Source organism: Aspergillus brunneoviolaceus (genome assembly GCF_003184695.1).
Source record: "Aspergillus brunneoviolaceus CBS 621.78 unplaced genomic scaffold BO95scaffold_54, whole genome shotgun sequence".
Classification (NCBI taxonomy): domain Eukaryota; kingdom Fungi; phylum Ascomycota; class Eurotiomycetes; order Eurotiales; family Aspergillaceae; genus Aspergillus; species Aspergillus brunneoviolaceus.
The window spans coordinates 102471-123096 of NW_020290784.1; the positions used below are offsets into that span (position 1 = coordinate 102471).

At 53.1% G+C, this 20626-nt stretch overlaps 7 protein-coding genes across 7 annotated transcripts; 5 read left to right on the forward strand and 2 right to left on the reverse strand.

The window, feature by feature from the left end:
* Window positions 1-889: 889 nt before the first annotated feature.
* Window positions 890-2850, reverse strand: BO95DRAFT_368636 (putative transcription initiation factor TFIID subunit 12; the record flags this gene model as incomplete). The annotated part of the gene is made up of 3 exons (XM_025582842.1): window positions 890-1144; window positions 1216-2754; window positions 2797-2850. The coding sequence occupies 3 exons, from the start codon at window positions 2848-2850 to the stop codon at window positions 890-892; spliced, it is 1848 nt and encodes a 615-aa protein (XP_025439876.1).
* A 1117-nt stretch (window positions 2851-3967) lies between these two features.
* BO95DRAFT_455072 (uncharacterized protein) lies at window positions 3968-4819 on the reverse strand (the record flags this gene model as incomplete). The annotated part of the gene is made up of 3 exons (XM_025588302.1): window positions 3968-4277; window positions 4334-4693; window positions 4755-4819. 3 exons carry the CDS (start codon window positions 4817-4819, stop codon window positions 3968-3970), a joined length of 735 nt encoding a protein of 244 aa, XP_025439877.1.
* An 837-nt stretch (window positions 4820-5656) lies between these two features.
* BO95DRAFT_455073 (proteasome regulatory particle lid subunit RPN3) lies at window positions 5657-9917 on the forward strand (the record flags this gene model as incomplete). Its single annotated transcript, XM_025588303.1, has 6 exons — window positions 5657-6152; window positions 6218-7515; window positions 7573-7646; window positions 8183-8187; window positions 8491-9698; window positions 9756-9917. The coding sequence occupies 6 exons, from the start codon at window positions 5657-5659 to the stop codon at window positions 9915-9917; spliced, it is 3243 nt and encodes a 1080-aa protein (XP_025439878.1).
* A 772-nt stretch (window positions 9918-10689) lies between these two features.
* Window positions 10690-11001, forward strand: BO95DRAFT_208906 (uncharacterized protein). The gene has a single exon (XM_025581100.1). The coding sequence runs from the start codon at window positions 10731-10733 to the stop codon at window positions 10893-10895; it is 165 nt and encodes a 54-aa protein (XP_025439879.1). The 5' UTR covers window positions 10690-10730; the 3' UTR covers window positions 10896-11001.
* A 327-nt stretch (window positions 11002-11328) lies between these two features.
* On the forward strand, window positions 11329-15036 carry BO95DRAFT_445156 (SMP domain-containing protein). Its single transcript, XM_025587078.1, has 2 exons — window positions 11329-12293; window positions 12367-15036. Exons 1-2 carry the CDS (start codon window positions 11827-11829, stop codon window positions 14690-14692), a joined length of 2793 nt encoding a protein of 930 aa, XP_025439880.1. The 5' UTR covers window positions 11329-11826; the 3' UTR covers window positions 14693-15036.
* A 217-nt stretch (window positions 15037-15253) lies between these two features.
* On the forward strand, window positions 15254-19794 carry BO95DRAFT_445158 (putative cytoskeleton assembly control protein Sla2). The gene is made up of 12 exons (XM_025587079.1): window positions 15254-15568; window positions 15649-15695; window positions 15766-15783; window positions 15877-15952; window positions 16030-16187; window positions 16266-16346; window positions 16395-16452; window positions 16501-16685; window positions 16744-17792; window positions 17852-18001; window positions 18060-19274; window positions 19345-19794. The coding sequence occupies exons 1-12, from the start codon at window positions 15561-15563 to the stop codon at window positions 19429-19431; spliced, it is 3132 nt and encodes a 1043-aa protein (XP_025439881.1). The 5' UTR covers window positions 15254-15560; the 3' UTR covers window positions 19432-19794.
* Window positions 19795-19927: 133 nt separating this feature from the next.
* On the forward strand, window positions 19928-20398 carry BO95DRAFT_209181 (uncharacterized protein). Its single transcript, XM_025581104.1, has one exon. It carries the CDS (start codon window positions 20032-20034, stop codon window positions 20269-20271), a length of 240 nt encoding a protein of 79 aa, XP_025439882.1. The 5' UTR covers window positions 19928-20031; the 3' UTR covers window positions 20272-20398.
* The last annotated feature ends 228 nt before the right edge of the window (window positions 20399-20626 follow it).

Here is a 20626-nt window from a genome sequence, read left to right on the forward strand (position 1 = left end):
TATTGGCATAAGGTGACCGCTAGGAGTTAGAGCATCTCGCATAGTGGTTGACTAATTTAAATGATACTACTCTGGGCCCAGGTATTTAGAGGACTCAGCTGAAGTAGCTCCAAATGACCATGTTGCATGAAAGGACTGCACCCGAGGATAGTGTCCAGGCAGGCACACCATATGAAAAGGGAAAGTTGGAAGAGGGCACCAGAAAGAATAATAGTAGCAAAGCAAAGCAAAGCAAAGCAAAGCAAAGCAAAGCAAAGCAAAGCAAAGCAAAGCAAAGCAAAGCAAAGCAAAGCAAAGCAAAGAAAGACCAGATCAGCGTGAAAGAGGCCTTGATTTTGCAAGCATATAAGGGATAATTATTTAGAATAGAGATAGAGGATCACCGGTTTTGAAAAACGCAAAGTGAGCAGAAAAACAAACAAAAAAAGCAAAAAGCAGGAAAGTTAGAAGCAAACCTCCAAGAACGCCCCTGTGAATGCAATTTTTGTTTCCACCAGTGAAAAAGAAGAAGAAAACAACCTGGAACCAAGTTCAACCATCCTGCATCTGCATTGATCCAATTGCCGAAAAGGCGAAGAAGGATGTTCAAAGCAAAAACAGAGGACAACGAGGCCGCCGCCGGATAACGCCAATGATACCTGATCTCATGATAGGAGTAAAAAGAAGAAAACAAATGAGAAGTCCACCAAGCACCGGAATAATAGGAAGATTCTTCGTTATAGACGATAAGAAGAGAGGATGAGCGTGATCTTGCGTAAAAGTGACTCTTGTGTGCTGGCCTATTGCTTATTGCTGGGAACAACACATGTCAACTGGGAGGTGAGTTGAGCGTACTGAAGCACACTGTGGGAATTGGCACGAAAAAGGTATGAGTGGCCGTTGCACGGATTTACTCTGCCTTGCCTTGAGTGACTTTGGCTGCTTGGATGGCCGACATCTTCTGAGTCCACCCTTGCGTAGGCTGGGGTTTCTTGACGGTGCGGAGGTCGTCGGTGGAGAAGCCTGATATGCGCATATTATACTGGCGTTCAAGGACGAGCTGCAGATCGCGGATCTCCAGGGTTGAAGAGGGTCGCAGCTTGGCGATCCGGCATGCGGAGGTGACGACGTCGTCCACAAAGTCGTCTGCCATCTGGAGGATGAACTGTCCAAGATTGGTCAGCGACTCGTTGTTATCAAGAGCAAGTCGCGCAGCGACGGGGTGTTCTCTCTTACCTCTTCTGCATCTGGAGTCAAGCCTTCACCCTCTCCACCACCAGTGACTTGGCGAACCAGGATATCGAGCATCTTCTTGCTCAATACTCTCTGACCCTCACCCTCAAGGACATATCCAGGGTGCTTTTGAATCGCAGGCTGGTTCATCACGCCTACCGCCGCGTGGCTAGGGCCGCCAGACAGCGTAGGGCGCGCCGGTGCCATGTTCACTGGTTCTGGGGTAGGCACATTCAGGTTTTTGGGGATGGGCATAGTGTGTGTACGTGCTGGGTTTTCGGTAGAACGGTTGGAGTTGTAACCTTGCGGATGTGCGTGAGGATTGGCAGCTGCTTGATTCATGTTCTGCTGTTGAGGCACGTTGTTGGTGTTGATGTTGTTGGAGTAGTTCTGGGCAGCCTGGGCCATAGCAGCCTGCTGCGACAACGGGCGGGGCGGTCCCTGGATCATTGTCTGAGATGTCGGGGTAGGAGTGGAAACGTCCGGGACAGGACCTGGGACCGGATTGAAAGGTACCTGTGAGCCAGGTGGTCCTGGCTGCTGCTGAACCGGAGGTGGGATTTGTTGTGGAAGAGGCGGTTGCTGGTTGGGTGGTTGCTGAGGAACAGGGCCAACGGCAGGTGCGGGACCGGGACCGGGAACTGTGGGTGCCTGACCTGGTTGAGAAGTAGATGGAGACATCGCGGTATGTCCAGCCTGGTTGCGCGCAGCGTTGACGGCCGAGTTGATGGTGTGTGGGGCGGGGGTGGGAGCTTGTCCAGGGTGAATTTGTCCAGGAACACTTGCTGGAGCTGGGCTCGGGCCAGTCGGCGCCGGCGCCGGCGCTGTTCCTGGTTGAGGATGTTGCTGAGCAGAAACATGCTGCTGAACGCCAGCCCTCTGTTGCTGTGCCTTGAATGACTCTTGCTGTTCTTTGAACTTAGAGAGGAAGTCGCTCCCCTCACGGTACAGCTTCTCTGCCGCCAACTGGCGGCTCTTGAATTCTCCCACCTCTTCCTGTGTCATATTTCCTGCGCCCTGGCGTTGGGTGAATTGTTGACGGATATCCGCGATGCGAACCCGTCCGATCTCCTGCTTCTGTAAAGCGATCCCATAGCGAAGCTTGGCCTCGGGCAGCCACGTCTGCGCCTGTTCGTTGCTAATATTGGGAGGAAGAAAGAACTGCAGACTGTTGACTTTCTGCTGGATTTGCGGGAGTAGTTGATTGAAGGTCTGAGGGTTCACAGACTGCGTCCGTTGTACTGGCTGGCCTGGCTGGCCCGGTTGCCCCGGCTGCGCCGGGTTTGTTGCTTGCATTTGCTGATGCTGGAGCTGGCGACTCTGTTGAAAGGCGCGCATGCCTTTCATGAGGGTCTGGGAGATTTGGGCGAGCCGTGCATGAGCCTGCTGGTACTCCGAAGTTTGCGGATCGCGGCCGTTGAGAAGTTCCCACAGGTTTCGAACCAACTGAGTATGCTGTGCCTTTTGCTGATCATTCAAATGAGGGAGTTTCTGAACTTGATCCGTTCGGATTAGATTCGAGTGCTGCGGCACCATGGGCTGCTGCTGAGTTGCCGGGCCCTGCACCTGCGCCTGCGCCTGAACTTGAGCCTGCGCATGGGCTTGAGCAGCCTGCGCCTGAGCCTGTGAATTATCCATGGTTATGTATACTGTTTCCCTCCAGCTAGGCAGGCGTGGTGATGAGGCCGTTTGTCGAAAAGATGGACTCGGGGGATGTAACGGTTCGAGAAAACCGGCTAGAAGTGCGGCGGGAGGCACGCGTCGTTCGGGTGCCGATATAGCTGTGATGGCTATGGAGTTGGCGACGATCCAAACGAGCGCAATGAGGAAATGAAAGTACGATGAGTGAACAGCTGGCAGCAGAGACAGTTGCTGAAGAGAGATCTATAAGCAGTTGAGGTGGAAGATAATGAGCAGCGGGAGAGGCAGAAGTCAGAAGAAGACAAGCCGGGGATGATTGTGGCGGGTCGGAGTGTGCCTCAGGCTTCATTCATTCGCATACCCTGACTTCCTTTCCGGCAGGCGGTCGTGATATTGAACTGGAACTTGGAACGATATTGATATGACTATCAATCGCGTTACACTGGAATTCTACAGTTTTATCTGGAAAAATCACTCCTTGATCTATTGGTGACTTCATTATGGCAGCAATGCACACATTTTAGTGGTGATGAGGCGGAACATGCCTCATTAAGGTTCATTGTAGCGGTTACTCGAAGCATTGAGGTCACGAATCACCAAGAGCAACAAGCAAATATGCAATATTCCACGGCATGAGATTATATAGCTTGCATCTCCGTTGTCGGGAAAGGGGAGATGAGAGACGGCTGAGACAACTTCAGGTAAGACCACGAGACCCGACCAATCTCTTAGTCTTCTCAGAAAACGAGGCAGGAAACTTCGCTGATCTCAGTCTGAAATGAGTGTCTTCACGTATGGCTGGATAACTTCCTCGGCGACCGCAAGCTGCCTGATGTAGTTCGCCGGAGTCGAGAAAGAGCCCTAGAGTAAGTGGTGCCAGGGTCTAAATGAGCCATGCCACTTCTGCGCAATACAACATGGCGCATTCTTGCTACTGCATGGTAGCTCAACTCATCAGCGCTTGCTCGGATGTGCCCACACCTTGATTCGGTCGGACCGGTTGAAGGAGAGCCAAGAGCAGCATTTGACTGAGATGAAAACTATCAGGCCAGCACTGGTTTTGCTGGAAATGGGTGCAAGATGATGGATGGTAGTATCGGGTTCTGCGTTGTTTTCAGCCCAGCAACCCACCAAGATCCCGTTCCATCCCATTGACCCGATCTTCTAGCGTTCGCTTTCTTCTCTCTAATTCTCGGATCTCCTCCATTTCCCGGGCCAGATCAGCATCTGTGACGTCGGCCACCTCAGATTGCAGTGTTTCTCCAGTATCGTAATCATCATAGTCATCACCGTAGGAGTGGCTCATCTGCTCCAGCTCGGCAGCGTTGCGGGCCACGCGCTCTTCCAGATCTATAATTGAGTCCGTGATCAATTGGTGACGATAGCGAAGACTTGCGATCTTTTCGTGTGCGCCAGCGATCGGGCTACCCCATTAAGTCAGACAGTTATCATTAGACGAGGGCAGGAAGGGGGAGCTTACTAGACATTGCAAAGAATCTCTGCGCCGCGAAGCAAGACATCGACGTTGACTTCCCCGCGCGCACCCCGTCCCGCGGAGCGCTTGATCTCCTCCATCATATCTGAGCCTAGCACTCTGGCTACAGCGGACTGGTTTTTGTTGTTCCTGGCCGAATAAATCCGACTCGCCATAGACTCCTTCTCTGTTTCTTGTGGGAACTGCGTGCCGCGGCGAGTAACTCGTCGCTGCGCCGAGCTGACTGGCTTTACCGAGGGATCAGTCTGGAATAAAGCCCGTTCATGAGCTTCCGTGTCGCGAATTAGGGAGGTGATGTCATGAGAGCCCAAAAGAGCATTGGTGAACATTCGCGGAGGTGGAAAGCTGGAACGACAGCGGATCAGCAAGCTGGTACTGTACGAGGTTGTCCGGGTCGGGGTCTCACGGAAGTTCTGCAATAGCATTTGAGGAGAGCATGATTTGCTCAAGGTGGCTTTCAAGAAGCGACATGTTGAGCATAGACTGAGCGACGATAAGATAATAGTTGAGAAATGGGTGGATATACAACAAGAACCCGGGCGGTGTTTTCCGATAAGATCAATCATTCATGAAGGTGGTTGTTGTTGTTCGCGGTACTCCGTAAACATGCCAAGATGATTTCCAGCTGTTTCTGCCTCAAATACCAGGCCACCAGAGTGGCAATGCAAGCTAACTTAACCTGGTTATCCATTTCTCCCCGACTCTCCTCCTACAACTACTAAGTTACTACGGAGTACTGACGAACGTGAACTCACTGTACAATCCAAGCAACCAGCCAACCCACCTCAAAGGTTGACACCGGAAACTCCCGGATTCTTTCTCAGTAAGTTGGGCTACAGCTCTATTCCTCCAGAGCCAATTGACTCTGTACTGTATTCAATTGAACCGGACTGACTGACCAGGCGCCAGGCGCACGCGCAAGCTAGGTAGCTTGTCACTCCAGCTGACCCCCCCGACCGGTAAGACCGAACCTGACTAAGCTGCCCTGGGCTGCTTCTCTCGCTGTCCATCCCAGAGCCAGCCAGCCTTGACATCACATCACCACCTCATCAACCATCTGCTTCCAACTCACTCACCTACCATCCGCGATCTATCTTGCCTTCTGTTTGCATCTTTGACTTTTCTCTGTGTGTCTCTTACCCCACAACCCTTGCTTTCCCCCCACCCTCTCACCGGTGGTCTTTCATCTCTTGCCCCTTCCTCTGCTTCTGGTACTGCGGTCCTCACTGCTCATTTGAGCTTGAAAGCTGAAGCCGAAGCTTTATCTCCCCCTCCCCTCCTAGCCAAAAGACCCTCAGTTCACCAAGGATGCCGGCCGAGAGGCGCTCTCTGAGATCGAACAGCAAGTCGGATACCTCTTCATCTGCTAACGGTGAGAAGGGTCGCTCTACTTCACAGAACACCAGCTCCAACAAGGACCAACCGGCGCCCAATCGCGCCGCTGCCAACAAGGCCAAATCTACCACCGCCTCGAAAGCCGCTTCGTCGAATAGCACAGCAGATTCCGGAATGGGTGAACAGCGGGACCAGCCGCGGACCAACGGCTCCGACCCGACGGAGAACGGCATGAATGGTTCGGAAGATGTTGAGATGGGAGAGGATACGGCAGGTGGGCCTACATCCTCATTCACCGCCAGTAAGGATCGGAAAGGTGACGAGAAGATGACTGTTGTAGTGCCCCCGACCAAGGGTTCGAGGTTATCCGGCGAGAAAGCTCCGGACAATGAAGGCGACATCGCCATGGAAGGTGCGGACACCGAGGAGTCCAAGTCAGAGGTTGACCCGAAGGTCAAGGCTCTCCAAGGTGAGTAGACTCTTAAGTCCAAGGGGTTGTGATACCTTGACGACCACTTATGCGATCTACTCTAGATATCAAGTCCAACTTCACATTGCTTGAGCGAGCTGTCAGCCACTTCGACCCCAGATTCACTCTCCGCGTTTTGCGTTCGATATCGTCCATGCGCAAGCACATCACACCAGATGTGCTGGCAGAAGTCATCGTCGAGAACTACCCGTCCTCCAACCTGACTGCTTCTTTCCTGTTGGGCGCCATCGATCAAACTGGCGCTTTTGACAGTGCTGTCGCCAGCTCCAAGATGGACATCGAATCGGAGAAGACTAAGTCGACCCCTAAGGAAATCCTGCCCGAGATCGACACTTATCTCTCCATTCTTGTTCAGATCTATCTGTACGACAAGAAGGAATTCCAGAAGGGCGCCAAGTTCTCCACAGAACTGATCGAGCAGCTGCGGGCGCTCAACCGCCGCACTCTTGATTCTCTGGCGGCCCGAGTCTATTTCTACTATTCTCTCTTCTACGAACAGATTGCGCCCCTTCCTCCGTCGCCCGCTGCATCTGTCACATCGATTCGCCAGCCTCTGCTCAACGCGCTGCGAACGGCTGTCCTGCGCAAAGATGTGGATACCCAGGCGACCGTGATGACCCTGCTTCTGCGGAACTACCTGTCGACCTCCCATATCTCGCAGGCGGACTTGCTGATCTCGCACAACCGGTTCCCCGCGTCTGCCTCGAACAACCAGATTGCCCGCTACCTGTACTATTTGGGCCGTATCCGGGCCATTCAGCTGCAGTACACGGACGCCCACGGGCATTTGATTGGCGCTACCCGGAAGTCTCCGTCCAGCCACAGTGCACGCGGTTTCTACCAGGCATCCCATAAGCTGCTCGTTGTCGTCGAGCTGCTCATGGGTGATATTCCCGACCGGGCGATTTTCCGTCAGCCTGCGTTGGAGCGTGCCCTGCACCCGTACTTCCTACTGGTGCAGGCTGTGAGCGTCGGTGATCTGGATGGATTCCTGAACATTGTAAATACCTACACTGCAACCTTCCGCAAGGATGGTACATACACCCTCATCCTGCGTTTGAGACAGAACGTGATCAAGACGGGCATTCGCATGATGTCACTGTCCTACTCTCGCATCTCACTTCGGGACATCTGCCTTCGCCTTGGCCTGGACAGCGAGGAGTCGGCTGAGTACATCGTGGCCAAGGCGATTCGTGATGGGGTGATCGAAGCCAGTTTGGACCATGAGCGTGGCTTCATGAAGAGCAAGGAGGTCGGTGACATCTATGCTACTCGGGAGCCGGGTGAGGTCTTCCACGAGCGTATTAGAGCCTGCTTGAGTCTTCACGATGAGAGCGTTAAGGTGAGTTCAAATCGCACGTCCTGCTAATCATACTTGTGCTCACCATCTCAATTCTAGGCCATGCGTTTCCCCATGAACCAACATCGATTGGAGTTGAAGAGTGCACAGGAAGCACGGGAGCGGGAGCGGGAGTTGGCCAAGGAGATTCAAGAGGGAGACATGGATGATGAAGACGCCGGCGGCGACTTTGATGCTATCTAAGGGATTATCTTATGGAGCGCCAATAACATGCAGCAGGTTTCTGGCTTCGTTCCTTCCATAATTCTTTGCCGATCCCCGACCGGTTGGACGGGGAAGCCTTCAACAATCATGTGTTCTTATCTGCAAATTCAATGTTCCGGGATGTGTTTGAGGGGAATCGGCAGGATTGAGCTTTTGCCGGCGTGATCTTCCATGTTTCTCATCTACTATTGAATCATTTTTCCTATGTTGTTTGCGGTGTAGATGCTGTTTCCCCCGCCTACTCGTCTGTTCCATTCTTTTCCTTTTGACTTCCGAGTTAGGTGTTGGAGGTGATGATGCAACCGGGGGAGCCTCTTCGTTTTGTAATCTTCATCATAGCCGACTTAGACCAGCCAATTTCCTTGTGAGAGATGTGGCATTGCTTATCAAAGGAGGTCGAGCTTTGGTAGGTAGGTATGCACCAGTATGCACCAGTATGCACCAGGGAAGGTATGAGGCCAGCCATTGATGATGAGTGACGGGCCAGGCGGAACCCCGATCCGGCCCGAGGTCTGTTCCACTGCAGGCACTGCAAGCCCAGCTCAGTGACCGCCCGATTCCCTCTCTCGAATTCTTCGGCTTCAGTTAATCTATTTGATTATTCCCAACCTTTTCTTCCCCCCCCCCCCCCAACAGTCATTGCCGGATCTGGACCGGTTTCCAATCGTTGTTTGCTCCTTGGGTATGACTGTCTTTTAGATTCTGATTCGGTGTACTCGCCTCGATTCTCCACCTCTCTTTCCATCATGAAAGCTCGCACAGTCCCAGCCGCCGGGCTAGTACTATCGTCTCGCATCACGACGCCGTCGACAACAACGACAGTTTGCTGGCAATGCCTCCGAAATGATCTCCTCTCTCTCCAGACGCAAGTGCAAACCCGCAAATATCATCCCACCCGCCGGCGAGATGTCTCTCCATTCGGGGCGGCCGTGTCGGCGGCCCAGACACTTTTCAAAGGCCTCCCCAAGGCGCCGCCGGGCATTTCGGTCGACCCATTGCGCATGGTCGGCAAGGAGCTCAAGTTCCTGACCAAGAACCTTCGTCAATTGCTTGGGTCTGGCCACCCGACGCTGGACAAGGTGGCTAAATACTACACGCGCAGCGAGGGCAAACACATGCGGCCGCTGCTTGTTTTGCTCATGTCACAAGCGACAGCGCTGTGCCCACGCAAACCCCAGACGGTCGACTACAACGCGACGGTCAATGATCCGATTACCTCCTCCTCCATTTTGGTCGACAACAACCCAGACCTCCCCCCTTCGCTGTCCTCCGCGACCTCCAGCAGTAACCCTGATGCGGCCTACGACTTTGCTGGCGATGAAAATATTCTCCCTACACAGCGCCGACTCGCGGAGATCACCGAGTTGATTCATACCGCATCTCTACTGCACGACGATGTCATCGATAATGCTGTGTCGCGCCGCTCCTTCACCTCGGCTAACTTGCAGTTCGGAAACAAGATGGCTGTGCTGGCGGGTGACTTCATGCTGGGTCGGGCCTCGGTGGCTCTGGCCCGGCTGCGAGACCCCGAGGTCATCGAGCTGATGTCGACCGTGATCACCAACCTCGTGGAGGGCGAATTCATGCAGCTGAAGAACACAGCCGCGGACGAGAAGAAGCCCGTCTTCACGGACGAGACCCTCTCCTATTACCTGCAGAAGACGTACCTCAAGACCGGCAGTCTGATCAGTAAGTCTTGCCGGTCGACCGCGGTGCTGGGCAATAGTGTTCCTGCGGTTGTCGAATCCGCCTACCAATACGGGCGCAATCTGGGACTGGCGTTCCAGCTGGTGGACGATATGTTGGATTACACGGTCACCGAGGCCGAGCTGGGTAAGCCCGCCGGTGCGGACTTGGAGCTGGGCCTGGCCACAGCCCCGCTATTGTATGCGTGGAAGCAGTTTCCTGAATTAGGCCCGCTGGTTGGCCGTAAATTCAGCCAGGCCGGTGACGTTCAGATGGTAAATAAGATCCCTTCAGCCCATTGGGCATCCAGCAACATTGACTGACACTCACAGGCTCGCGAACTTGTCCAAAAGGCTGGCGGTGTGGAACAAACCCGCGTTCTGGCCCAGGAATATATCGACAAGGCGATCGCCGCGCTCGCGGACTTCCCTGACAGCGAAGCCAAGGCTGGTCTGATTCAGATGTGCGAGAAGACTATGAACCGCCGGAAATAGATTGTTCCAACCAGCGACACGGACGATCCGTGTGCATCGGCGTCTTTTGCAAAGCGTTCTTATCATAGAGACCAAGCTCGGGATGCCCAGCCGTTTTGTTTCGCTTTCAGCCTTCCTTTTCTCCCTCTGTTCATAAACTTAGACACTTTCCTTTTCTTTTTGCAGGCCGACATGTCCCATGTACTACTATCTCTTTATCGTTCATATCTGACTGTCACGAGCTTGGTGTTGGGGGATCATCTGGCAACTCTTTCCATCGTATAGCTTGGTTGGCTATATAGCACATGGGCTAAACTGGAATGGGCTTGGGTAGATCGCACTCGGTTAATCGGTCAGCGGATCAGGTTGGGCTCCTTGGATGGATGGATGCAGGCAGGAAGGCAGGGATGAATTTCTGGAAGCATTTGTGTGTGTTGTACCTATATTCGCTTCAAAGATGTAAAACTTAGCTTGAATTTTGGGTCATGGAAACAGAGCCAAGTGGTGTGATGAGTCGATGGATAGCCGCATTGGCTTCAGCTGCAGGGCTCATGTCAGGTACATTCTCCTGCATTCCAACCAGGGGCTCACTGTAAGTTAGTACTCAGTAACTGTAACCCTGGCTAGTTGATCTTTTGGGCATGGGAAGGATTCTAGAAGCCAAGCAAACCACATCCGCCGCATAGTTAGGGAATCCATCTTAGTTGACAGCGGTGTGATGACCTATATAATTGATGGGTGACTAGTAAGTTAGGCCTCGATACATCGCTTCTAGCCTCGCTAGTCTCTATCATATGTGTATTTATCAATTAGCATAATGCATTTCTAGTTGACATGGGCCGGTGGAGCGGACCATGGTGGTATGGGTTGTTCAACCCAGTGGACCATCAAACCGCGACACATGAAGGTATGGGTCCGTGTAGGGATATTACAAAGAAAAAGACAAGAAGAAAGCAAGAAACCAGTGATACGACCGTGTCCAGCTGCTTAAGATTGTAGACTTGTACTGTTTACGATACATAATTGTCGAAGTCGCTGCTGGATCTGCTGGATCTGCTGGATCTGCTGGATCAACAGGACAATAACGAGAATATAAGAATAGAAGGGCCGGGCGGGGGATCAACAACTACGTGGGCAGTTTGGCGAGTTGCAACTTGCAAGACTCATCACGGGATTAACCGGTTGGCAGGGCTGGGGGCGGGGCAACGTTCTTCCAACCAGTTACGGAGTACGGAGTACGGAGTACCTAAGAGTGACTTAGAACGTAGCCTGTAAATTGAGCCCTTCCCAAGTTCCCAGCTTGAACTTTCCCCACTCAGCCGCTGGGTTCCGTCATCGAATCGACGTCAATCATCCATGCCTATGCCTGAGGCTAGCTACCAGACAAGCAAACCAGATCAACCAAGGCCAAAAAAGAAAGCACTGAGCCGTGACGGAAAGCGCGGAGTTAACGGTTTTTCCAGGGCAAGGCTGGTGTCTGAAGCACTGTACAGTCCTCCTCCGTAACTGCTGTACCTACTACCTAGGTAACGTACTTCCTAAGTTAGTACTTGCAGTGCAGTGACGAGCTGGAACTTGGAACCACATAACTCTTCTTCCCTCCAGCTCCTCTATTCTCCTCTCCGCCCTCTCTCTCCCCCAAAGGAAAACACCACCACCGACTGAAGAGGTGATACACCTGTCCTCTCTTCCTTTCCCTCGCCTCATCTCTCCTCTCCTCTCCTCTCCTCTCCTCTCCTCTCCTCTCCTCTCCCCACCTCCCCACCCCACCCCTTAACTCCCTCGTGTTCTGTTCTCTTTGGAGCTGGTCTCACTCACAGGGGCTGGTCTAATCCTCTCGGTCTCTGCTGCCACTTGGTCCCTTTGGTGTCACTTTACCCCATGATGATGGAGCTTTCATTGCCGGTCCTTTAATCCATTCAGCTCCCCAATGAGTTCATTCGGCAACCTTCTCTTCGTTTATGTCCTTGGTGGACTCACGTTTATCCCTCTCGTCATATCGCTATTCCTCCTCTATGCCTATCTGACTGCATCATCCCCGCCCTCTCAGCTAAACCGTCAACCCGCGCACGACTCCCTGCAACGCGATAACGATGATCAGTACAGCTTAAAGTCCGGGACCGATGAGCTGGCCGAGAAGTTCCACCGTACGCATGACTCGGACGTGGCCGCCGGATATTTCGCAGTCTGTCGTGAATATGTTCCCGGTGGAGTCAATGGGAAACCTCCGGAAAGAACCACCCCGGCGGGTGAGGTGATCGCCGCGGAGAGCCCCAGTGTCTACCAAGCCATGTATAGAAGTTTATTCGATCGCAAGCAGACGCCGACTATTGAACCGACCAAAAATGTTACAAAGAACGGAAAGCGGGCGCGCAATGTGTTCTACATCGTGCTTCGGTAGGTCATGCTGCGTGTCGCTCCTTTGGTCGCAGTTCTGCGAGGATTGATCCTGACCGTCCGTATGTGCTAGACATGGGCACTTGATGCTCTACGATAACGCGAACCAAGTGGAAGTACGATACGTCATTTCCCTCGCCCACCACGACGTGAGCATCCATGGCGGAGAGGGAGAAATTCCGGAAGGAGAGCTATGGCTCAAAAGGAACGCTATCTGCCTGTCACGACGTTTGGAGTCGTTGGGAGACCTCGGAGGCCCCACGCCACCGTTCTTTCTGTTCTCGGAGAACCTGTCGGAGAAGGAGGACTTCTACTTCGCCATGCTCCAGAACCAGTCCAGGCTGTGGAACTCCGCGGATAGCCCTCCGAAACACCAGGCCTTTGATACCAAGCACATTGTGACGCTTGTGCAGCGACTTCATTCCTCCGAGGAACAGCTGCAAACCCGCTGGATCAACGCCGTCCTAGGTCGGTTGTTTCTGGCAATGTACAAGACGCCGGAGATGGAGGATTTCATCAGGAAAAAGATCACCAAGAAGATATCTCGCGTCAACAAGCCGAATTTCATCAGCAAGATCGGTCTACAAACGATCGACATGGGGGAAGGGGCTCCCTTCATAATCAATCCCAGGCTCAAGGATTTGACTGTCGATGGTACCTGTTGCGTGGAGACGGACGTGCAGTATACCGGCAATTTTCGTGTTCAGATCTCGGCTACCGTCCGTATCGATCTGGGTCCTCGTTTCAAGGCCCGGGAAGTTGATATTGTCCTAGCTGTTGTCCTGAAGAAACTCGAGGGGCATTTGCTCATCAAGTTCAAACCGCCTCCGAGTAACCGGATCTGGATATCATTTGAGACAATGCCCAACATGGAGATGAATATCGAACCGATCGTGAGCTCCAAGCAGATCACGCTTGGTATCGTCCTACGTGCTATTGAAAGCCGAATCCGTGAAGTGGTCGCGGAGAGTTGTGTTCTGCCATTCTGGGATGATATACCATTCCTGGATACTCAGCCTCAGCGTTTCCGTGGTGGAGTCTGGCAGAGAGATATCCCGAAACCTGACGAGAAGGCAGATATCCCGGACGAATCTGAGGCGCAGCCTCCGATGCCTGGGGGTGTCCCAGATCAGTCCGTGGAGATCTTGAAGATGAAGGACGAACGCACGATGAGTGCACCTGCGCTTGGAGAGTCGGGCACAGCGACCTTGAAGGCCCGCAAGGCCTCGAAGGCCTCTATTGGGGACTCCGAAAAGAGTAGCACAAGTGCCCTGTCTTCTGCTGTGGAGAAATTGGGTACCTCGCCTCCAAGAGTCATCCGTTCCCAGACCTTCTCCAACGCTGCGGACCCCGTGGTGACTGCCGATCATGTCGGTTTCGACCGAGCCTCATCCGAATCCAAGGGGGAGGAAAAGATTAATGCAACCAGCACGATGAACGAGATATCCACCCGTTCCCCGCCTAGCTCACCAGAAAGGACACCTGGCACTTCACCTCCCATCGATAGTCACCTCGTTCCCACAAGTGCTTCCCAGAGTCGCGAGCCTTCCATTGTTGAGTCATTCGACAGCTCTCGAGAGTCTTATGGCGATTTGCCCACACGACCCCCTTCGATTCATCACGGTAGTGAGTCGTCGATGAACGTAGACAGCATGACGAATGCTTCCACCACATCCTTGAACAGCAATAAATCGCGACGGCGGAGCACGATGGAGACATTGACTCGATCTCTTACATCTGCAACAAACTCCGATGTCAAGTCACAAGCCTCTCTGACCTTCAACACGGCAACGTCCGTGGCCAAGAAATGGGGATGGAACGTGTTTGGCAAGGGGGATTCCAGCTCCGGTCAGGATGCCTCCCGTCCTGCTGGCACACCGGAGCAGCCGATTGGGCGTGGTCATCCCCTCCCACCTCCAGGCACACCGCTGCCGCGACCTGACAAGGTCAGCTACAGACGAACGGGAAGTTCGACGGTTGTCCCCAAACGCAAGCCGGTTAGCCACGCACCGTTCTCCGAGCATAAGCCGGAGAAAGAGAACCACCGACCTGTTCCAAAACCCCCTTTGCCGCCCCGACGAAAACCTGTCTATCATCCCGATGACAGCAGTAGCCGTCCCAGTGAACTATTGGTGGTTGAAGCGCCATATGATTCAGGTCCCAACAGCCCGGTTGTTGACATGACCCCGGAGGGGACATTGGCAACAACACCGAAGGAAGCTGATGCATCCTTACATTCTCTGTCAGATGAAACCCAGGATCACAGTAGTCTCGTGGAAGCGGCCTCAGATGGGGGGGCATCCGAGCCAAAACCACCGACGGTAGCCTCAGTGGTCAATCCCGACTCCGGAAAACATGGAATGGAATGGTTATCAGCCACAGACGGGATCATTCCTTGAGAGAATGAACCGACAATTGCAAGTCATTGTGCATCTTATGGTGCCTGTGCTTGTTGGTGGTCATATATGCAGAGCGCTGTGCGTTCCCCATGGACGTCTCGCATAGACCCATGATGATGAGGAGGGGATAGTGGATCGCAGTGGTTACTCAAGTAGTTTCAGCTGGCAGCCAGACTACCACTACATCTGACTTAAATTATATCACTTGCTGCATTTCTTTCTCGGCTGGTTCTTGAGCGCGCAAGGTGCAAGGCAACAGGAGGCGTTGTGGATTGTTTGGGTGTAATTCGAATCAGATTAGTTCTACTGAGGTAGTCTCGGACTGATGAAATATAGAAAGTGAAGTAGGTCTTCCATCCTTTTCTTGTCTGTTGAATGGCTTTTGGATGCAAGTATTGTGGCTGCCTTGAGCATTCTTACGTTGCCCCGTATACTTTGAGTCGTACTGTACAGTATTCATGCCCAGTTGACACGGCGGTAGCGCCAAGGATAGGCCGCAGCCGTCAATCAACCTTCAGAACGTCATTTCCTCACCCAACCCACACTGCACTCGCTCGCTCACTCACTCACTCCCTCACTTCCTCCCACTCTCCTATCGCTGTCGGTCTATCTGTTTATCTGTCCCCTCTTTCCCCAATTTCCTCTTTACATTCTTTTCCCTTCAGTGCCGGTCGGCTGTCACATTCTCCCAATCTTTTGATTATTTTCTATCGTCCTCCCCCTTTTCCTCCGTTGAGCGCACCGGTGATTTCATTCCACTGATTGATTAAGTTGCGCACTCGGGCCCACCGGCTCCCGCCGCATTTCCCCGTCCCCTGATCCCCTGATTCTCTACCACCCCCAAGAGCAAGAGCTCTGCACCGTCAAGATGAGTCGGTACGTGTCATCTATTATGCTCTACCAGATATGCGCGGAAGCTCGGAAGGGTTGAAGACCGACTAACATGATGTGTCTAGCACTGAGGCTGATTTGGCCATCAACATTCGCAAAGCTACCAGCATCGGTAAGTCGAGTGTAGCTCAATCTAACGATGGCCTTCTAGCTTCTTGTGACTGATCAGATTTCAATTGCAGAGGAAACCGCACCGAAACGTACGCATTGATCTCATCACCACCCTTTCGACCTCCGAAGCACCGCTCCGCACTGCATCCGCGTCTGACCGTCCGTCGCTAATGCTCGCCCAGGGAAACATGTTCGGAGCTGCATCGTCTATACATGGGACCATAAATCCTCTGCGGCCTTCTGGGCTGGTATGAAGGTGTATGTTGTAGCTTCGCTCTTCACAATGCTCATTTGCGATGATGGTGACGGCTAACCAAGCTGTCTCTACGTCACAGCCAGCCGGTCCTTGCCGACGAGGTGCAAACCTTCAAAGCGCTTATCACGATCCATAAGGTGCTGCAAGAAGGCCACCCGATAGTGATTCGTGAAGCGCAACAACATGCCAACTGGATTGACAGCCTCATGCGAGGTGTCGGGGGCGAGGGTCTTCGAGGTGGGTGGCCATCTGAACTGTCGATAAATGTTACAAGCCGTTAGAGCTCAGTACTGACTATCCACCGTGATGCTCTAGGATACGGACCCCTGATCCGGGAGTATGTCTACTTCCTCGAGTCGAAGCTTGCCTTCCACCGAAACCACCCCGAGTTCAATGGTGCGGATACCGGTCTCAGGCTCTTGGATGCATACTAAATCTTCGCAGGCCTCTTCGAGTACGAGGAGTACATCAGTCTGAAGACGATCAATGATCCTAATGAGGGGTATGCGAATCATGACGCTAGCACCAAACTTGGCTGACATCATGATAGCTACGAAACTATTAGCGACCTCATGACTCTTCAGGACCAGATCGATGCCTTCCAGAAACTCATTTTCTCGCATTTCCAGTCGGGCACAAACAATGAATGCCGGATCTCTGCGTTGGTTCCGCTGGTGCAGGAGAGCTACGGCATTTACAAGTTCATTACCAGCATGCTAAGGGCTATGCACACAAGTAGATACTACCTCCCCTGCAACTGCGGATCCATGGAGACTAACAGATGCCCGTTTAGCGACTGGTGACCACGAAGCCTTGGAGCCTCTCCGTGGCCGATATGACGCCCAACACTACCGCCTCGTGCGGTTCTACTACGAATGCTCTAATTTGCGGTACCTCACCAGTTTAATCACCGTTCCCAAGCTGCCGCAGGATCCGCCCAATCTCTTGTCAGAAGACGATGATCGTCCCGCTCTTCCGAGACGACCAGCCAAAGAGCCCGAGCCCGAACCCACCCCACCTCCCAAGCCAGTGGCTGCAGATCCAGAACCCATCAACGACTTCTGGACCACCGAAGCGAAGCGCCAGCAGGAGGAATATGAGGCGGAGCAGCGCCGCTTGCAACAACAGTGGGAGGAACAACAGCGCCAACAACTCCTGGCGCAGCAGCAGGCGCAGCAGGATTTCGAGGAACAACAACGTCTCCAGGCGGAGCAACAGCGTCTGGCTCATGAGCAATTGTTGCGCGATCAATACCAGACTCAAACACAAGGTCGACTGGCTGAGCTTGAGCAAGAGAACTTGAATGCTCGTGCTCAATATGAGCGCGATCAGTTGATGTTGCAACAGTATGATCGCCGAGTCAAGGACCTGGAGGAACAGATGAACCAGTTAACCGCGAATTTGAACCTGCAAAATGCTTCTAAGGATGATCAAATCCGATCCCTGCAGGAGCAAGTGAACACCTGGCGGTCCAAGTATGAGGCTCTAGCTAAGCTTTACTCGCAACTGCGCCAAGAGCACCTGGACTTGTTGCAGACCACGAAGAGCCTCAAGCTCAAGGCTGCATCGGCCCAGGAGGCGATCGAGCGGCGGGAGAAGCTCGAACGTGAGCTCAAGACCAAGAACTTGGAGCTGGCCGACATGATCCGCGAGAGAGATCGCGCACTGCATGACCGAGATCGTTTGACCGGCAACAACAAGGAGGAGCTAGAGAAACTCAAGCGGGAGCTCCGAATGGCCATTGAGCGCGCAGAGAACGCCGAGCGCTCAAAGGGTACTGAAATCTCCACGTTGTTGTCGAAATACAACCGTGAGATGGCCGACCTGGAGGAGTCTCTCAGGGTAAGTTCCGTTTTGCAAAAGGGCATACTTGAAACTGTACACTAAGTGACCGCATACAGAAAAAAACTCGTGCTCTGGAGGAGTACTCTTCCAGAAACTCGGAACGCGATGGTGACCACGAGCTTGCGCTTCGCGAAAAGGACGAGGAAATTGAGGTGTACAAGTCCGGAATGGAGCAGGCTCTCATGGAACTCGAAGAGTTGAAACTGGTACGTTCAGCCCGCGGAAACGAAAGAAAGTGTTTGGCTAACTCTGTGCCTTTCAAAGAGCCAAGGTGATGTCGATACAGCTCTTGATACTCAGATTGATCAAGTCTTGCACGGCACTGTGGCCAAGATCAATGATATCATCGATTCCGTTCTCCAGACTGGTGTTCAGCGGGTGGATGATGCTTTGTACGAAGTGGACTCTACCATGCAGGCTGGTAACCAAAATGCCTCGCCTCCCTATGTGCTTTCCCAGATCGAAAAGGCGTCTGCGTCGGCAACCGAATTCTCCACTGCCTTCAACAACTACATCGCCGACGGACCTAATAGCACGCACGCGGAGATCATCCGTACCGTGTCGATCTTTTCCGGCTCAATTGCCGATGTTCTCAGCAACACGAAGGGATTGACTCGCCTCGCTAAAGACGACAAGAATGCCGATCAGCTGCTTAACGCAGCCCGCAAGTCTGCACAAGCCACAGTACGGTTCTTCCGGGGCCTGCAGTCGTTCCGTCTGGAGGGATTGGAGGCTTTGCAGAAGACCGACGTGGTGATCAACAACAATTTGGAGGTGCAAAGAGACTTGCAGGCTCTGTCGAAGTTGGTCGACGTCTTCGCTCCCAAGAGCGCGAGAATCACCACGAATGGAGACCTCGGCGACCTTGTCGACCAGGAGCTTCTAAAGGCGGCTGATGCCATCGATGCTGCGGCGCAGCGCCTGGCGAAGCTCAAGAAGAAGCCCCGTGATGGCTACACCACGTACGAGCTTCGCATTAATGACGTTATCTTGGAAGCGGCTATTGCCGTGACCAACGCCATCGCTGAGTTGATCAAGGCGGCGACTGAGTCGCAGCAAGAGATTGTCCGCGAGGGTCGTGGTAGCTCTTCGCGCACGGCATTCTATAAGAAGAACAATCGTTGGACGGAGGGGTTGATCTCGGCAGCCAAGGCCGTCGCTAACTCGACCAACACTTTGATCGAGACGGCCGATGGGGTTATCTCCGGTCGCAACTCGCCTGAGCAGCTGATCGTGGCCAGTAACGACGTGGCTGCTAGCACGGCTCAGCTGGTGGCGGCCAGTCGTGTCAAGGCTAGCTTCATGAGCAAGACCCAAGACCGTTTGGAGAGCGCTAGCAAGGCTGTCGGCGCCGCGTGCCGGGCTTTGGTGCGGCAGGTGCAGAGTATCATCAAGGAGAAGAACCAGGAAGACAACGAAGCGGTCGACTACAGCAAGCTCGGCTCCCATGAGTTCAAGGTGCGGGAGATGGAGCAACAGGTAAGCTCTTCATCCAGACTTCTTTCTAGGGTTCTAGGGTACAGAAAGCTGACTCTTTTTGGGATTCCAGGTCGAAATTCTTCAGCTGGAGAACAGTCTTGCTCGCGCCCGCCAACGCCTGGGAGAGATGCGCAAGATTTCCTACCAGGAAGATTGATTGCGCGGGGATGATCAATGTGGCTGAGATGTGGGTGATTGTCGTGTACGGTTGTCTGTCGCATGTTGCAATGGTTGTCAGCGTCGTTGTACCTACTGTTTCGTCGGGTCCGATGGCCGACCCAGGACCCTTCTCTTGATTCTCTTTACTTTCCTGTCATCACCCTTCCTTCCCATTTCCCTTGCTCGTTGTTGGCAGTCGTGCATGGCATTGGTTTTGCACTTTTGTGATTTATTCTACCTGCAGCCAATACACCTCCCACGGCGCTCTTTCTCTTCCTTAGATTTTTTTGATAATGTCCTTGTCTAGGTTTAAGCTACGTTGTAAATTGTACAAAGGCATGACCAGTTGCGCGGTGCCCTTATACATATTATGGTCACTCGAAACGTTTAATCTCAAAAGTCATACCTGTACTCCGGAACCAATCACAGTTAGCTGGGCTCACCACAATGCAGCAGCAACAGCAGCAGCAGCAGCAGCCGCCGCCGCCTCGCAAAAACACTACCTAATAGCCCCCAAAGCCACGCCGAATCTTCATCCTCAGTCAGGGTCTTAGTGGAACGAACACATCTGGCTAGTCCTGACGAGGCAGTGACGAGGATGAGGGTGCGCTTTCCTTACTTGGAAAGCGGTGGCTTTACCGTGGACCTTTTCCTCCCTCTCCGTCCTCTCTCCCTCCCTCTTCCTCTATCATCATACCATGTCTTCAGCAGTCTCAACAGCATCGTGTTGTGGGTGGTGGTGGCCGGGCATCTCGATTGCTGGCGACATTTTCTCTCGCGCGTCGTGGTGTTTTCTACAAGGGGAATCGGCTCTAGAGTGGTTATTCACGTCTGGTAGACGTAACGAACCAACGCCATTGAAACGATATCCGTAGCGGTCAAAACAATCAATCTCAAGCCTCAACGTGCGCGAGGGCGCATAACCTGATGGGAGCGTAACTCCCTGCATTCCGCGAACGCGGGCGGACTAGTCAAGACCTCATGACCATGTCCATGTCCATCAGATTCGGTTCTGCAGGCGAGTGGGGCAGTAGCCTGGAGATTGTGGGGAAAGGGGAGGGATGATGGATCCGAGTGGAGAAGAGAAGGGTTCAATACTCATACTCCGTGCCTCGGCTAGTAACTGTACTACGGAAGACACACTCCAGGTTTATAAGGACCTGGACTGCACTGCTCTGTACGTTTGTGTTTAT